The 14,463-nt window shown below is 46.0% G+C and overlaps 1 protein-coding gene across 1 annotated transcript; it reads right to left on the minus strand.

Annotated features, from left to right (window-relative positions):
* Window positions 1-9,507: 9,507 nt before the first annotated feature.
* Window positions 9,508-11,069, minus strand: LOC119283894 (ATP-dependent zinc metalloprotease FTSH 5, mitochondrial-like). Its single transcript, XM_037563253.1, has 3 exons — window positions 10,905-11,069; window positions 10,331-10,807; window positions 9,508-10,254 (listed from the first exon to the last, which is right to left on the minus strand). Exons 1-3 carry the CDS (start codon window positions 11,067-11,069, stop codon window positions 9,508-9,510), a joined length of 1,389 nt encoding a protein of 462 aa, XP_037419150.1.
* Between the last annotated feature and the right edge of the window lie 3,394 nt (window positions 11,070-14,463).

The raw sequence follows: 14,463 nt of genomic DNA on the forward strand, positions 1-14,463 counted from the left end.
GCATCCACGCGTCAGCATTTCTGTGGCTGGGGCTTTTGTTTTTTTTAAAAGGGGGGGGGGTGGGGGTTAATTTAGGTGTTTCATATATTGTGTTAGCTAGCTATAATTAATAGAGAGAAGTGTCCTCTCTTATGTCCGTGCTTGGTCGACGCTACGTACTATACATACGTATAGAGAGGACTAGACACGCTAGCTAGCTAGTAAGCAAACGAAGGAAACAGAAGATCGTCATGAACATATATGCATATAGAAAGAAGTGATATCGACCACCTCTTCTTCTCCGAGAGATTGGTCGAACAACAAGTTCTCGTATATCTATCCGACACTACCGGGTACATATATACAATAATTATCTCTTACAAATATAATCATACGGACTCATGGTCCACATAGTATTCTCCGTCTTCAGCGATCACGTGGTCAAGAAAGAATGCAGCCAATTCCTCATGAATTGCTCGCATGCGAGCTGGTGCTAGGAGTTCATCCCGCTTCTGAAACATATAATTTGAAGAAGGTGGTCAATATATATATATATGAATGAATGAAACTCAACACAAATGATGGTAATAAAATAAAATTGTGAATGTTGTTATTTACGTACTTCATATTTTTCGTCAGTGTAGCCCCGCTCACAGGTCGTGTGGCGGATGGACTCGCAAACGTAGTATCCACAGAAATCATTTCCTTGTTCCTGCCACAACCACTTTATAAGAAATAGAGGTCAATCAAACTGATAAGCAAGAATGCCAAATGGTATTGATGAAACTAGCGCTTGAATCAATAGGAGATGCACGGAACATGCTACTATAGTACTTACTTTCGGGTGTCTAAATTGCAGCTTCTTCGGGAGTCCTGGAGCTTTTTTGGAGAATTTTTTCCAAACCCTGCCAGACAAAGAAAACAATTACTTGATATATCAGGAAATGAACAAAGTTGCTGATATGGTGGATAATGATCAATTTAACTTACTTCTCGAGCATTTGAGTCATGTCTGCATAGTCCTGGGGATCTTTTCGTCTTGAGTCTAAGACGGTTACTAGTCCCTGCTCAAGCTTAATCTCTAGGAGAATATAGTGGTAACTGCACACGCATGCATAACTCATCAATTACATTACTATAAACTTGACTAATATAGAAGGGAAACCGAATACGCACAAGACAGTAACACTCACTTGAAGTTGTAAGGAAAGAGTAATATATCTTTGTTTTCATTTATTACCAACGATCGTAGCAAGTTGGTCTCGGTATCTGCGGCATGAAATTTAACCTGAGTTGCATCTATGAGATATGTGTTAATGAACCCAATATCACCGACTTGTCTTTTCTTCAATTCGGCGATCTTCAATCTGCATAATATATTGAGGATGATTATAAATACATGCAATGAAAGAGCTGAGCTATATAGAGAGACTTAATGACAGAAGTAGTACTACTTACAGACAGTAGCAGGCGACCGTTGTTTTATCGAGGGCCAATTGATTGAAAAACTGAAAGAACTCCTCGAATGGAACAGGCAACAGTTCAATTCCAACGAGGTCATGCTCCTTTTTAACTTTCACATACAAAGTACTCCTCCCCCTAGAGTCTCTGCAGATTTTCAAGTACCAATCATGCAATCTTCGCATCATCGTTGATAGAGATCTTTCATCTTTGACGAGAGGCTTCCCGTACTCGTATCTTTGTATCTGCACCTCCATGAAATCATAATGTACATCGTCGGGCAAGTAATCGCCAAGATTGCTATAACCGGACACCATCCTCGGATCATTAGCGACGTTGTCGCTAGGCACCTTGAGCGGGGGGCACGATTGCTTCGCCTGTTCGCTGAGATGGGCAATTTGTTTCCCAGCTCGTCGTTCTTTCAGCCTTTGATCACTGACAGTACTTCCCGACCGCTCCGCTTCGGAAAATTCCTTTCCAATAATGCGCTCATAGTTTTCTTTTGGCGGAGACTTGGGTGGTTTTGTCAGGGCAGCCAGAGTGCGCTTCGTTTTCACCGGATCTACCTTCTCCTCCGGAGGTGGATGTTTCTTTGCTTTCACCCCTTCAAAGTAGTTCCTCACTTCTTCTCGTGCGATCTCGGTATTCTCCTCCGGGGTCCTCTCGTATGGTAATTTCTCTGGAGTCTTCAGAGAAGGACCAAATCTGTATTTCCTCCCGCCTCTGGCTATACTGTTAGACGCCGGCAGAGCAGACGGAGCGGTTGTCTTCTTTACTTGCTTACGAGGTGGAGGAGAAGGACTATGACGCGCCGGAGCAGCTGGAGCGGTGGCAGGTCTCTTCCGCCCTTGCTGACGAGGCGGAGAAGGAGGAGGCTGACTGCTCGGGCGCGTCGGCGCAGGCGGAGAAGGAGGCGGAGTGCCGCCATGCGCTGGAGAAGGAGTCGGTCGAGTGCCCTGATCGTCACTCGCCGGAGGAGGAGGCGGTGGAGGAGGCAGAGTGCCCTGACTCGCCAGAGGAGGAGGCGGTGGAGGAGGCGGAGTGCCCTGACTTGCCGGAGGAGGAGGAGGAGGCGGAGGCGCCCAGTTCGGAAGGTTGATGAGCTCCTTTCGCCATAGGCATAGAGTCTTCAGAGCAGACCCCAGCCTAGTCTCCCCTTCACCGGTAAGGTGGTCAAGCTGGAGATCCTCAAATCCCTCCGTTATTTCATCCACCATCACCCTAGCATATCCTTCTGGAATCGGCCGGTAGTGCAAAGTTGCATCGGGTTCAATAGGATAAACAGAGCCAACAGCCGCCTTGACCTTCAAATTCATCCATTGCGTCATAAGGTGGCAATTTTGAGACTCTGTGATAGCATCCACGGGATAGCTGGCAGGAGCCGTCAAGGCATGCTCCGGCTGAAGCAGCTCGGTGGAAGCCACGCTGCTTCTCCGCTGAGATGGCGGGGTAGCTTCGGGGGAAGCTTCGGCAGTACGTTTGCTGCGATTTGCTTCTCGTTCCTCTATCGCTTGTACCCTTGCTTGCAGCGCCTGCATTTGGGTCTGCTGCACTTTTTTCCTCCTCTCATGGGATTTGTAACCGCCTGCGTCCGGAAACCCAACCTTCCACGGAATGGAGCCTGGCGTGCCTCGTGTCCGTCCAGGGTGCTCAGGATTCCTGAGGGCCATTGTGAGCTCGTCGTTCTCTCTGTCTGGAAAGAACGTCCCTTGCTGCGTTGCTTCGATATACTGCTGAAACTTCCTGACTGGTATATCCATTTGATTGTTCGTCCAAATGCACTTCCCTATTACAGGGTTCAAGGTTCCGCCAGCCCCGAAGAACCAAATCCGACAATGGTCTGGCCAGTTAATTGTCTCTGGTTCGATCCCTTTATCAACCAGATCATTCTCAGTCTTGGCCCACTTAGGCCGGGCTACGAGGTAGCCACCTGACCCCGTGCGATGGTGATGCTTCTTCTTCGCAGCATTTTGCTTGTTTGTCGCCGACATCTTCTTACTCTTTTCCGATGTCTTGTGGGCCACAAATGCGGGCCAGTGATCTCTGATCTTCTCATATCTGCCCTTGAATTCTGGTGTCTCATTATTTTCGACAAACTTAATCAGATCTTTCTTCCACCTCCTGAATAGTTCTGCCATCCTCTTAAGAGCAAAAGACTTGATTAATTGCTCTTTAACTGGCTTCTCTGGATTATCCTCTGGCGGTAGGGTGAAATTTGACTTCAGCTCAGTCCAAAGATCATTTTTCTGCATATCATTGACATAAGACACCTCAGGGTCTTCTGTAGCCGGCTTAAACCATTGCTGGATGCTGATCGGGATCTTGTCCCTAACCAGAACCCCGCACTGAACAACAAATGCGCTCTTTGTCCGGAGGGGTTCAATCGGTTGGTCGTCGGGCGCGATTGCTATGATCTCAAACTTTTCATCCGAGCTCAACTTTTTCTTCGGGCCTCGTCTCTTTACCGAAGTTGTGCTCGATCCGGACGGCTAGAAAAAAGAACAAAGACTTAATTAATATGTGTACATACCAAAACAATGAATGCATCAATTAGCTAGTCAGCAGAAGCTTAACTAATATATATACCTGGCCGGACTCGGTTCGGTCACCGGAGACGTCATCACGGTCTCCTTCTTGCACCGACATTGGGTCACCGGAGCCGTCCTCATGGTCTCCTTCTTGCACCGGCATTAGGTCACCGGAGCCATCATAATCATAGCCAGCTGCTTCCAGACCATCGGTATCATTGAGAAACAACGAGCAGACGGCATCACTTCCTCGTGCGATTATGTCCCCCAACAACTCTTCTTGTACTTCGTCTTGGGCGGTGTCCATAGTTTCTACAAATATTGACAACATGGCAATTATTATTCAAACATGACAGATGGATATATTAGTGGCAAACGTAGAACTAATATTAATTAGTGGCCTCGACGCTGCTTCTCTAGGGTTTGGGGTGGCCTCGACGCTGCTTCTCTAGGGTTTGGGGTGGCCTCGACAACGCTTCAAGGATAAAAAAAGAAGAGGAAGAAGAAGAAAAGAGGAGAAGAAAGAATAGAGGAGTAAGAACTCCTCTATTCTTTCTTCTCCTCTTTTTTTCTTCTTCTTTCTCTTTTTTTTATCGGGAACGAGGGTCGTCGAGGGTCACCGAGCGGTAGAGGAAACCCTAAATAGCAAGTATCGTGAGTGTGAGATACATGTGGCCGTCGGTGTCGGACACTACATCCACGTCCCACAAGTGACGTGGGCGTCGAAGCCCGCGCCACTTGTGGGACGTGGATGTACTGTCCGACACCGACGGCCACATGTATCTCACACCGACGATACTTTCTATTTAGGGTTTCCTCTACCGCTCGGCGACCCTAACCCTCGATGACCCTCGTTCCCGATAAAATAAAGAGGAAGAAGAAGAAAAAAAAGAAGAAGAGGAAGAAGAAGAAAAAAAAGAGAAGAAGAAATCTTTCTTCTCCTCTTTTTTTTTCTTCTTCTTCTCTTCTTCTCTTTTTTTAGAAAGTTGAAAGTTGAAAGTTGGCATGGGCCAGGGACTAATGGTCATGGTATTACGAGGGCCGAACCATAAGACATGAAAGCATTTCAAATGAACTCTGAAAAAGTTGAAAGTTGGCATGGTATCATAATTTCACCCACATAGCATGTGCATGTATAAAACGGACAATGGTAGCATGTTCATGTGTTACAAAGTTGGCATGGTATCATCATAATAGTTGTGGGAGAAAGTCTTCACTTTTTCTTCGCTTGTGTCATTTGCTTATTGCGCCGTAACCATGGATAATCTTCATTGTTTATCAGGATGCTTGGGTCAGCCTTGACATTGAAGGGAGGAATTTCATGAAACTTTTCATAATCTTTATACATGTCTGTCTTGTCGTCCACTCCCAGGATGTCCCTTTTTCCGGAAAGAACTATGTGGCGCTTTGGCTCATCGTATGATGTATTCACTTCCTTATCTTTTCTTTTTCTCGGTTTGGTAGACATCTCCTTCACATAGATAACATGTGCCACATCATTGGCTAGGACGAACGGTTCGTCAGTGTACCCAAGATTTTTCAGATCCACTGTTGTCATTCCGTACTGTGGGTCTACCTGTACCCCGCCGCCTAACAGATTGACCCATTTGCACTTAAACAAAGGGACCTTAAAATCAGGTCCGTAGTCAAGTTCCCATATGTCCACTATGTAACCATAATATGTGTCCTTTCCGCTCTCGGTTGCTGCATCAAAGCGGACACCACTGTTTTGGTTGGTGCTCTTTTGATCTTGGGCGATCGTGTAAAATGTATTCTCATTTATCTCGTATCCTTTGTAAGTCAATACAGTCAAAGATGGTCCCCTGGACAACAAGTACAACTCATCACAAATAGTGTTATCACCTCTGAGACGTGTTTCCAACCAACTGCTGAAAGTCCTGATGTGTTCACATGTAATCCAGTCGTCGCACTGCTCCAGGTGTTTGGAGCGCAGACTGTTCTTGTGTTCATCGACATACGGGGTCATCAAGGTAGAGTTCTGTAGAACTATGTAGTGTGCTTGAGACCAAGAATATCCGTCCCTGCATATTATTGAGTCTCTTTCAAGAGTGCCTTTTCCAGTCAGTCTCCCCTCATACCGCGATTTAGGGAGACCTATCTTCTTAAGGCCAGGAATGAAGTCAACACAAAACCCGATAACATCCTCTGTTTGATGGCCCATGAAGATGCTTCCTTCTAGCCTAGCAGTTGTGTCATAATCACGTGGCAGTCATGAGACTTTAGGTTCTGAAACTTTTTCTCTGGTATATTTATTATTCCCTTTATATTCGACGAGAAGCCAGTCGTGACCTTCATACTGAGCAGGCATTCAAAGAAGATTTCTTTCTCTTCTTTCGTAAGAGCGTAGCTGGCAGGACCTTTATACTGCTTCGGAGGCATGCCGTCTTTTTCGTGCAAACATTGCAGGTCCTCTCGTGCCTCAGGTGTATCTTTTGTCTTCCCATACACGCCCAAGAAGCCTAGCAGGTTCACGCAAAGGTTCTTCGTCACGTGCATCATGTCGATTGAGGAGCGGACCTCTAGGTCTTTCCAGTAGGGTAGGTCCCAAAATATAGATTTCTTCTTCCACATGGGTGCGTGTCCCTCAGCGTCATTCGAAATAGCTAGTCCACCGGAACCCTTTCCAAAGATTACGTAGTGTAAATCATTGACCATAGCAAGCACGTGATCACCGGTGCGCATGGCGGGCTTCTTCCGGTGATCTGCCTCGCCTTTGAAATGCTTGCCTTTCTTTCGACATTGATGGTTGGTCGGAAGAAATCGACGATGGCCCAGGTACACATTCTTCCTGCATTTGTCCAGGTATATACTTTCAATCTCATCTAAACAGTGCGTGCATGCGTGGTATCCTTTATTTGTCTGTCCTGAAAGGTTACTGAGAGCGGGCCAATCGTTGATGGTCACGATAAGCAATGTCTTAAGGTTAAATTCCTCCTGTCTGTGCTCATCCCACATACGTACATCGTTTCCATTCCACAACTGTAAAAGTTCTTCAACTAATGGCCTTAGGTACACATCAATTTCGTTGCCGGGTTGCTTAGGGCCTTGGATGAGAACTGGCATCATAATGAACTTCCGCTTCATGCACATCCAAGGAGGAAGGTTATACATATATAGAGTCACGGGCCAGGTGCTGTGATTGCTGCTCTGCTCCCCGAAAGGATTAATGCCATCCGCGCTTAAAGCAAACCATACATTCCTTGGGTCCTTTGCAAACTCATCCCAGTACTTTCTCTCAATTTTTCTCCACTGCGACCCGTGAGCGGGTGCTCTCAACTTCTCATCTTTCTTTCGGTTCTCACTGTGCCATCGCATCAACTTGGCATGCTTTTCGTTTCTGAACAGACGTTTCAACCGTGGTATTATAGGAGCATACCACATCAACTTCACAGGAACCCTCTTCCTAGGGGGCTCGCCGTCAACATCACCAGGGTCATCTCGTCTGAACTTATACCGCAATGCACCACATACCGGGCATGCGTTCAGATCCTTGTATGCACCGCGGTAGATGATGCAGTCATTAGGGCATGCATGTATCTTCTCCACCTCCAATCCTAGAAGGCATACGACCTTCTTTGCTGTGTATGTACTGTCGGGCAATTCGTTATCCTTTGGAAGCTTCTTCTTCAATATTTTCAGTAGCTTCTCAAATCCTTTGTCAGCCACAGCATTCTCTGCCTTCCACTGCAGCAATTCCAGTACGGTACCGAGCTTTGTGTTGCCATCTTCGCAATTGGGGTATAACCTTTTTTGTGATCCTCTAACATGCGATCGAACTTCAGCTTCTCCTTTTGACTTTTGCATTGCGTCCTTGCATCGACAATGACCCGGCGGAAATCATCATCATCGGGCACATCGTCTGGTTCCTCTTGATCTTCAGCAGCTTCACCCGTTGCAGCATCATTGGGCACATCGTCTGGTTCCTCTTGATCTTCACCAGCTCCCCCCGTTGCAGCATCACCGTATTCAGGGGGCACATAGTTGTCATCGTACTCTTCTTCTTCGTCGTCTTCCATCATAACCCTTATTTCTCCGTGCCTCGTCCAAACATTATAGTGTGGCATGAAACCCTTGTAAAGCAGGTGGGAGTGAAGGATTTTCCGGTTAGAGTAAGACCTCGTATTCCCATATTCAGTGCATGGACAACACATAAAACCATTCTGCTTGTTTGTCTCAGCCGCATCGAGAAACTCATGCACGCCTTTAATGTACTCGCAGGTGTGTCTGTCACCGTACATCCATTGCCGGTTCATCTGCGTGCATTATATATAATTAAGTGTCCAAATTAATAGAAGTTCATCATCACATTAAAACCAAAGTGCATACATAGTTATCATCTAACAACATATAGCTCTCCAGAGCATTTAATTAATTAAACCATACATTGAAACTATGTAAAACATTTCAATGCGAAAACAAATGCGATCATAATCGCAACCAAGGTAACAATTGATCCAACGGCATAACGATACAAGGCCTCGGTATGAATGGCATATTTTCTAATCTTTCTAATCTTCAAGCGCATTGCATCCATCTTGATCTTGTGATCATCGACGACATCCGCAACATGCAACTCCAATATCATCTTCTCCTCCTCAATTTTTTTTATTTTTTCCTTCAACAAATTGTTTTCTTCTTCAACTAAATTTAACCTCTCGACAATAGGGTCGGTTGGCATTTCCGATTCACATACATCCTACATAAATAAAATTTATGTCACGTTGGTCGGCATAATTTTCATAAACAATAAATGAACCAATAGTTATAAAGATAATATATATACCACATCCGAATCATAGACAGGACGAGGGCCGACGGGGGCGGATACCAAAACCATCGCACTATATAAGATGCAATAATAAAAGTAAGAAAATAATACAAGTATCTATGTAAACATACAAGTAAGGATATTTTTCCTTTCAGAAAGAAGATAAGAACAAGAGGCTCACCACGGTGGTGCCGGCGATGAGCTCGGCGCGGGTGATCGACTGCGGTGAAGACGGGGATGGGGCGTGACGGACCGCTAAACCTAGACAAATATTATGGAAAATGGAGTTTGGAGGTCGAGCTTGGAGAGGAGAAAGTTTAAGTAGTGTGGCTCGGGCATTCCATCGAACACCTTGTGTGCATAGGAGGTGAGCTAGAGCACCACCAAGCCCTCTCCCCCTCGGCCAGAGAAAAACAGAGCACTGGGGTGCTCTGCTCGCGAGCGAGGGGTATATATAGGCACCTCATTGGTCCCGGTTAGTGACATGAGCCGGGACTAAAGGGGAGCCTTTGGTCCCGGTTCAAGCCACCAACTGGGACCAATGGTGGTGGGCCAGGAGCGAGGCCCATTGGTCCCGGTTCATCCCACCAATCGAGACCAAAAGGTCCAGATGAACCAGGACCAATGGCCCATGTGGCCCGGCCGGCCCCCTGGGCTCACGAACCGGGACCAATGCTCACATTGGTCCCAGTTTTGGACTGAACCGGGACTAATGGGCTGACCCAGCCTGAACCAAAGCCCTGTTTTCTACTAGTGTGTCGAAACTAGTTCCTTGATCTGGTCACCAGTGCGAGTTTCATGCTCCGGGAGGGCATTTGCTAGCGCATGGAGCTCCTTGTCGTGCTCCGTGAGAATCGTTTTTGCGTTCCGGTAAGCGTTATCCAATAATGCTTTTATCTCCTCATCAACCAGGGCCGTTGTCACGCCAGTGCCACCATCACCGTCATTGCCGTACGAAACAAAGCCGACCCGGTTGCTCATACCATACCTGGTGACCATGGCTTTCGCCAATTGAGTCGCCTTGCTTAGGTCAGATGAGACACCAGTGGTGATCCCGGCCTCTCCAAATATAAGCTCCTCAGCCACTCGCCCTCCCATGCACACATCCAGCATCGCCAGCAACTGCTTCTTGGAGAGTTCCAGCTCACTGTCTTCCCCCAGCAGCTGCGCCACCATACCGAGAGTATTTCCTCTGGGCGCAATGGTGACCTTGTGGACAGGTTCAGCACCGTCTGTGAGGATAGCAACAAGGGCGTGCCCACCCTCGTGGTACGCAGTCTTCTTCCTGGATTGTTCAGATACCACCAACGACTTGCGCTTGCTGCCCATGAGGATCTTGTCCTTGACGTACTCGAAGTGATCAGTCCCAACAGCACTTGCCCCATCCGTGGAAGCCTTGAGAGCGGCATCGTTCACTAGGCTTGCAAGGTCTGCACCTGAAAACCCAGGCGTTCCCCTCGCAATGGTCATTGCATCCACACCCTTGCCTGTAGACACCTGCATGGAAGAATTCATGGAGTTAAGGTCAAAGCTTTGCATCAGAGAGTGCGAAAAATAAGCCTTATATACGTACTTTTGACATGTAAGCCTCAAGGATCTGTCGTCGGCCCTCAACATCTGGAATAGGGACATTGACTTGACGGTCAAAACGCCCAGGCCTGACAAGGGCGCTATCTAATGACTCGGGGAAGTTGGTCGCCGCGACCACGATGATCCCGTCATTCTGCTTGAAGCCATCCATCTCAACAAGCAGCTGGTTCAGGGTCTGCCTCTGCGACATTGAACCTCCTGCGTGTCTGCGCCCACCAATCCCATCAATTTCATCGATGAAAATTATGCAAGGAGACAGCTGCTTTGCTGCATGAAAGAGGTCCCTCACTCTCTTAGCCCCAAGACCTACATAGACCTCCTCAAAATCACTGCCGCTGCACGGAAAAAAGGGGACGCCGGCTTCCCCGGCCACAGCCCTTGCCAACATGGTCTTCCCTGTGCCAGGCGGGCCCATAAGCAAAACACCCTTTGGAAGCTTGCCACCAAGGCGTGTGAAATGCTGCAAAGCATGTAAAATAAGGTCAACAACTCCGCACCGTGAAAGAATTGCTGAATTAGAACGCCTGCACACATGTTGATGGCAATGCCACACTCACCTTGGGATCTCGTAGGTAGTGAACTATGTCCTCAAGCTCAGCCTTGGCTTCATCAACCCCCTTTACGTCACTGAATTTTGTGCTTATCTCCATGGCCACTTCATTCAAACCACCAGATTTACCACCAGATTTACCAACTTCTGTGTTTTCGAGATTTTCAGCCATATCCTTAACATAACTATCAATCAAAGCCTTAATGCCATAGATTGCAGAGCCAGTAAATACAAGGCCTCCACAAGTACGCAGAAGCTGCTTTTTCAGCAGGCCTTTCTCTACTACATACACCGGCGCAATGCCTGTGCTAAGAACACTTACTTCCTCCCTTGCTGCATTTGAAATTCCTGCATAGAGAACAGAATCCATCCATGCACACAAAAGCTATCAAGCCAATTCGCATGTCGTTTATGTGTAAAAAACTAAAAATGCACACCCTACTCCTAATTCGTGAACATGGCGAAAGAAAAGTCGGCTACCTCGATTTAGTATTTTGATGAAGTTGTGTAAAACTCTTTGTGGATCACTCCTATGAATCCCTTTATTAGAAAGAGAAGCGGCGCCAGACTGCACGCCTTGTACCCTCTGACTAACAAAGTTTGATAGGTACCTCTGCTGTAGATTCCTAAGCACACTGCCTGCATTGATTAAGAACCAAACCAAGCAGAAACTTACTAACTTGATGGCAACAACCAACCAAAAAGGCACGGTAGAATGTAGAGTAATAACAAGAATAGTATTGTTACTAGCCATGTTTAAGTCAAGCTAGCACTAGTTTGCAGTTGCCACAAAAGTATATATACCGATCAAGGATGTAGTTCATGTGTGTGGTGGAGGGAGAAGCGGCCATATGAAGATACCAATCGCAACCCATACATTAACATAAGTGGCATCGATCTGAAACACAGGACAGAGAGACAGTGCTTTGCAGCTGCAGTTTCAGCATCGATAAGCATCAGATAACATGTACGTACATGTACAAAAAAGAAGACTAGCTAGTGTTCCTTTGGACGGGAACAACCTCCTGAACCCAAGAACAGAGCGAAATCATGATGAAAAAGTAGCACACATACCCTGGAGAGAGCGAGCCGGCCGGCCATGGTGGACAGGACAGGGCAGGACTTTTCTCTCAGAGCTCGGAATTTGTTTCCGTTGCTCCAAGTCGGCGACTTCCGTCTGTTTTTCTTTGCCTCGTATTATTGATTGATAATGATAATAATCTTACTATTTTTATAGAGACTAGAAGACAAGCAGTATTTATTTTGGATCCTGATAACTGCCACACGTGTGGCAGGGGAGGAGGCTGCCCGCACGTCCGGTCTGGAGGGACAACGACCGAACGGTTTTCGTTCCGTACGATCTCCCCAGCGCTCGAACAGCCTCCAGATCGCCGTACAGGCCGTTTCCCTGTCAAACCAAAAAAGAGCCCAGTAACCAAAAAAAGCCCAGTTTTCGCTACGATATGAAAAATAAAATACCAACCCCTATAAAAAGTAAAAAATGCCATTGGTGAAAAAGATTTTTTTTATGACCCAGAAGAAAACAAGACATGGAAACTCCCATCATACAAACAAAGATTATATTGCCATGGCAAATTCATAAGTTAAAAATGCCGTGGTATTTTTCATGGCAAAAATAGAGTAAAATTTGCCATGGAAAAACTGTAGTAAATTTTGCCATGGCAAAAATGGATTAAAATTTGCCATGGAAAAAATAGAGTAATTTTGCCATGGGAATAAAGTAAAAATTTCCATGGCTACATAAGTATATTTGCCATGCTATATATTAAAAAAATTCATGTTCTAGAAAAATGTAAAATTTTCCATCATATTAAAATTAAAATTGCCATTCCCTATATAATAAATTTTCCATGTCAAAAAAATTAGTAAAAAATGACATGTCAAAAAAAGTAAAAAGTTCCCATTCCAAAGAAAATGTAGAAAAATCCCACTTTTGGTTTGTGAAATTAAATATTTTTGCCGTGCCCCGTGAACAACAATTGCCGTGCCCTTTAAGTTTGACATGGCAAGATTTGAATGTTTTTGAACATAATAAGTTGCCATGTTTTTGAACATCTACAACTTTGCCATGGTTTTTTTACATATTAAGTTGAAATGTTTTTTTTTGAAAATCTACAACTTTGACACATTTTCGAACATGGCAAAAGTTGCCATGGCAAGTTTACCATGTCGTTGAACATAGTATGTTGCCATGTTTTTTTAATATCTATAAACACGTGATGTTTTCGAACATGGCAAGTTTGCCATGTTGTTGAACATATTAAGTTGCCATGTTTTTTTAACATCTACAACTTTGTCATGTTTTCGAACATCTACAAACTTTGCCATGTTTTCGAACACGGCAACTTCTACAACTTTGACATGTTTTCGAACATGGCAAAAATTGCCATGGCAAGTTTGCCGTGTTGTTGAACATACTAAGTTGCCATGTTTTTTGAACATCTACAACTTTGACATGTTTTCGAACATGGCAAAAGTTGCCATGGCGAGTTTGCCGTGTTGTTGAACATATTAAGTTGAAATGTTTTTTCAACATCTACAACTTTGACACATTTTCGAACATGGCAAAAGTTGCCATGGGAAGTTTGCCGTGTTGTTGAACATACTAAGTTGCCATGTTTTTGGAATATCTATAAATTTGCGATGTTTTCGAACATGGATAAGGTGCCATGGCAAGTTTGCCATGTTTTTAGATAAAGAATGTGCCATGGCAAATCACATGAAAAAGTCATATGTGGCAAAATGCCATTGTTTACGAACAAGGACAGAGATAAAACTTGCAATGGCTAATGCATATACAAAATTGCCATGGAATTTTTGTGTCAAATTTGCCATGAAAAGATCACAAGTCTGAAACCACAAAAAAGTTCACAGATCTGAAACCTGGTGCTCTCTCGTTCATTACCCTACAAGCAGATTCTAACTAGTTTCGGTGCTATACGAAATTAATCAAAGGCACCAGACGAATCACATAGTTCAATAATCTAGCAACATCCTACAGAAATTAGTAAACCCACATGAGGATTTCAGTAGCAACAACAGAGATCCATCGGTCGATGCACACAGGGAGGAAGGGAGTGTTACCCTGAAGATGGATGGGAGGGTCGTGGTCCATGGCGGCGCGCTTGCGGCAGTGTGGGATGTGCATGTCCACGTCGCGCTCGGCGCCGCCAACAGCCACCGCATCTCGGCCCTGTGACCGGACGCCGCTCGAGCTAGGCCGTGACGGCCTCGTCCGCATCAGTGCGCGGCGCGCCAGTTCGCGTCGCTCCGGGCACCGCCAAGCAGCCGCCGCATCTCGGAGCGGCTCCTCCGAGCTCCTTTCCCACCTTTCCTTTCTCGACGCGGCTCCTCCATCGAGCTCGCCAATGCTGGGCTCGTCGTCTCCCCCGATGGCGGCGTGCTCCATCAGCCGAGTTCAGATCTGCCCACTCCAGCATCAGCCACCATGGGCCTCCCATCATGCCGACGACAAGGCTCTCCTCTACAGGCGCTACCTCCTCATCGTCGTTGAGGTAGTCGAGGACCTCCGCATGCTCGTCCCC

Source organism: Triticum dicoccoides, chromosome 4A (genome assembly GCF_002162155.2).
Source record: "Triticum dicoccoides isolate Atlit2015 ecotype Zavitan chromosome 4A, WEW_v2.0, whole genome shotgun sequence".
In the NCBI taxonomy this organism is placed as follows: Eukaryota; Viridiplantae; Streptophyta; class Magnoliopsida; order Poales; family Poaceae; genus Triticum; species Triticum dicoccoides.

Coding starts and splice junctions, on each gene's coding strand:
- LOC119283894 (XM_037563253.1), bottom strand. CDS start 11,069: ATGGCTGAAAATCTCGAAAACACAGAAGTTGGTAAATCTGGTGGTAAA. Junction 10,808..10,904: donor ACTACCTACGAGATCCCAAG/GTGAGTGTGGCA, acceptor CATGCTTTGCAG/CATTTCACACGCCTTGGTGG. Junction 10,255..10,330: donor TTGAGGCTTACATGTCAAAA/GTACGTATATAA, acceptor TCTTCCATGCAG/GTGTCTACAGGCAAGGGTGT.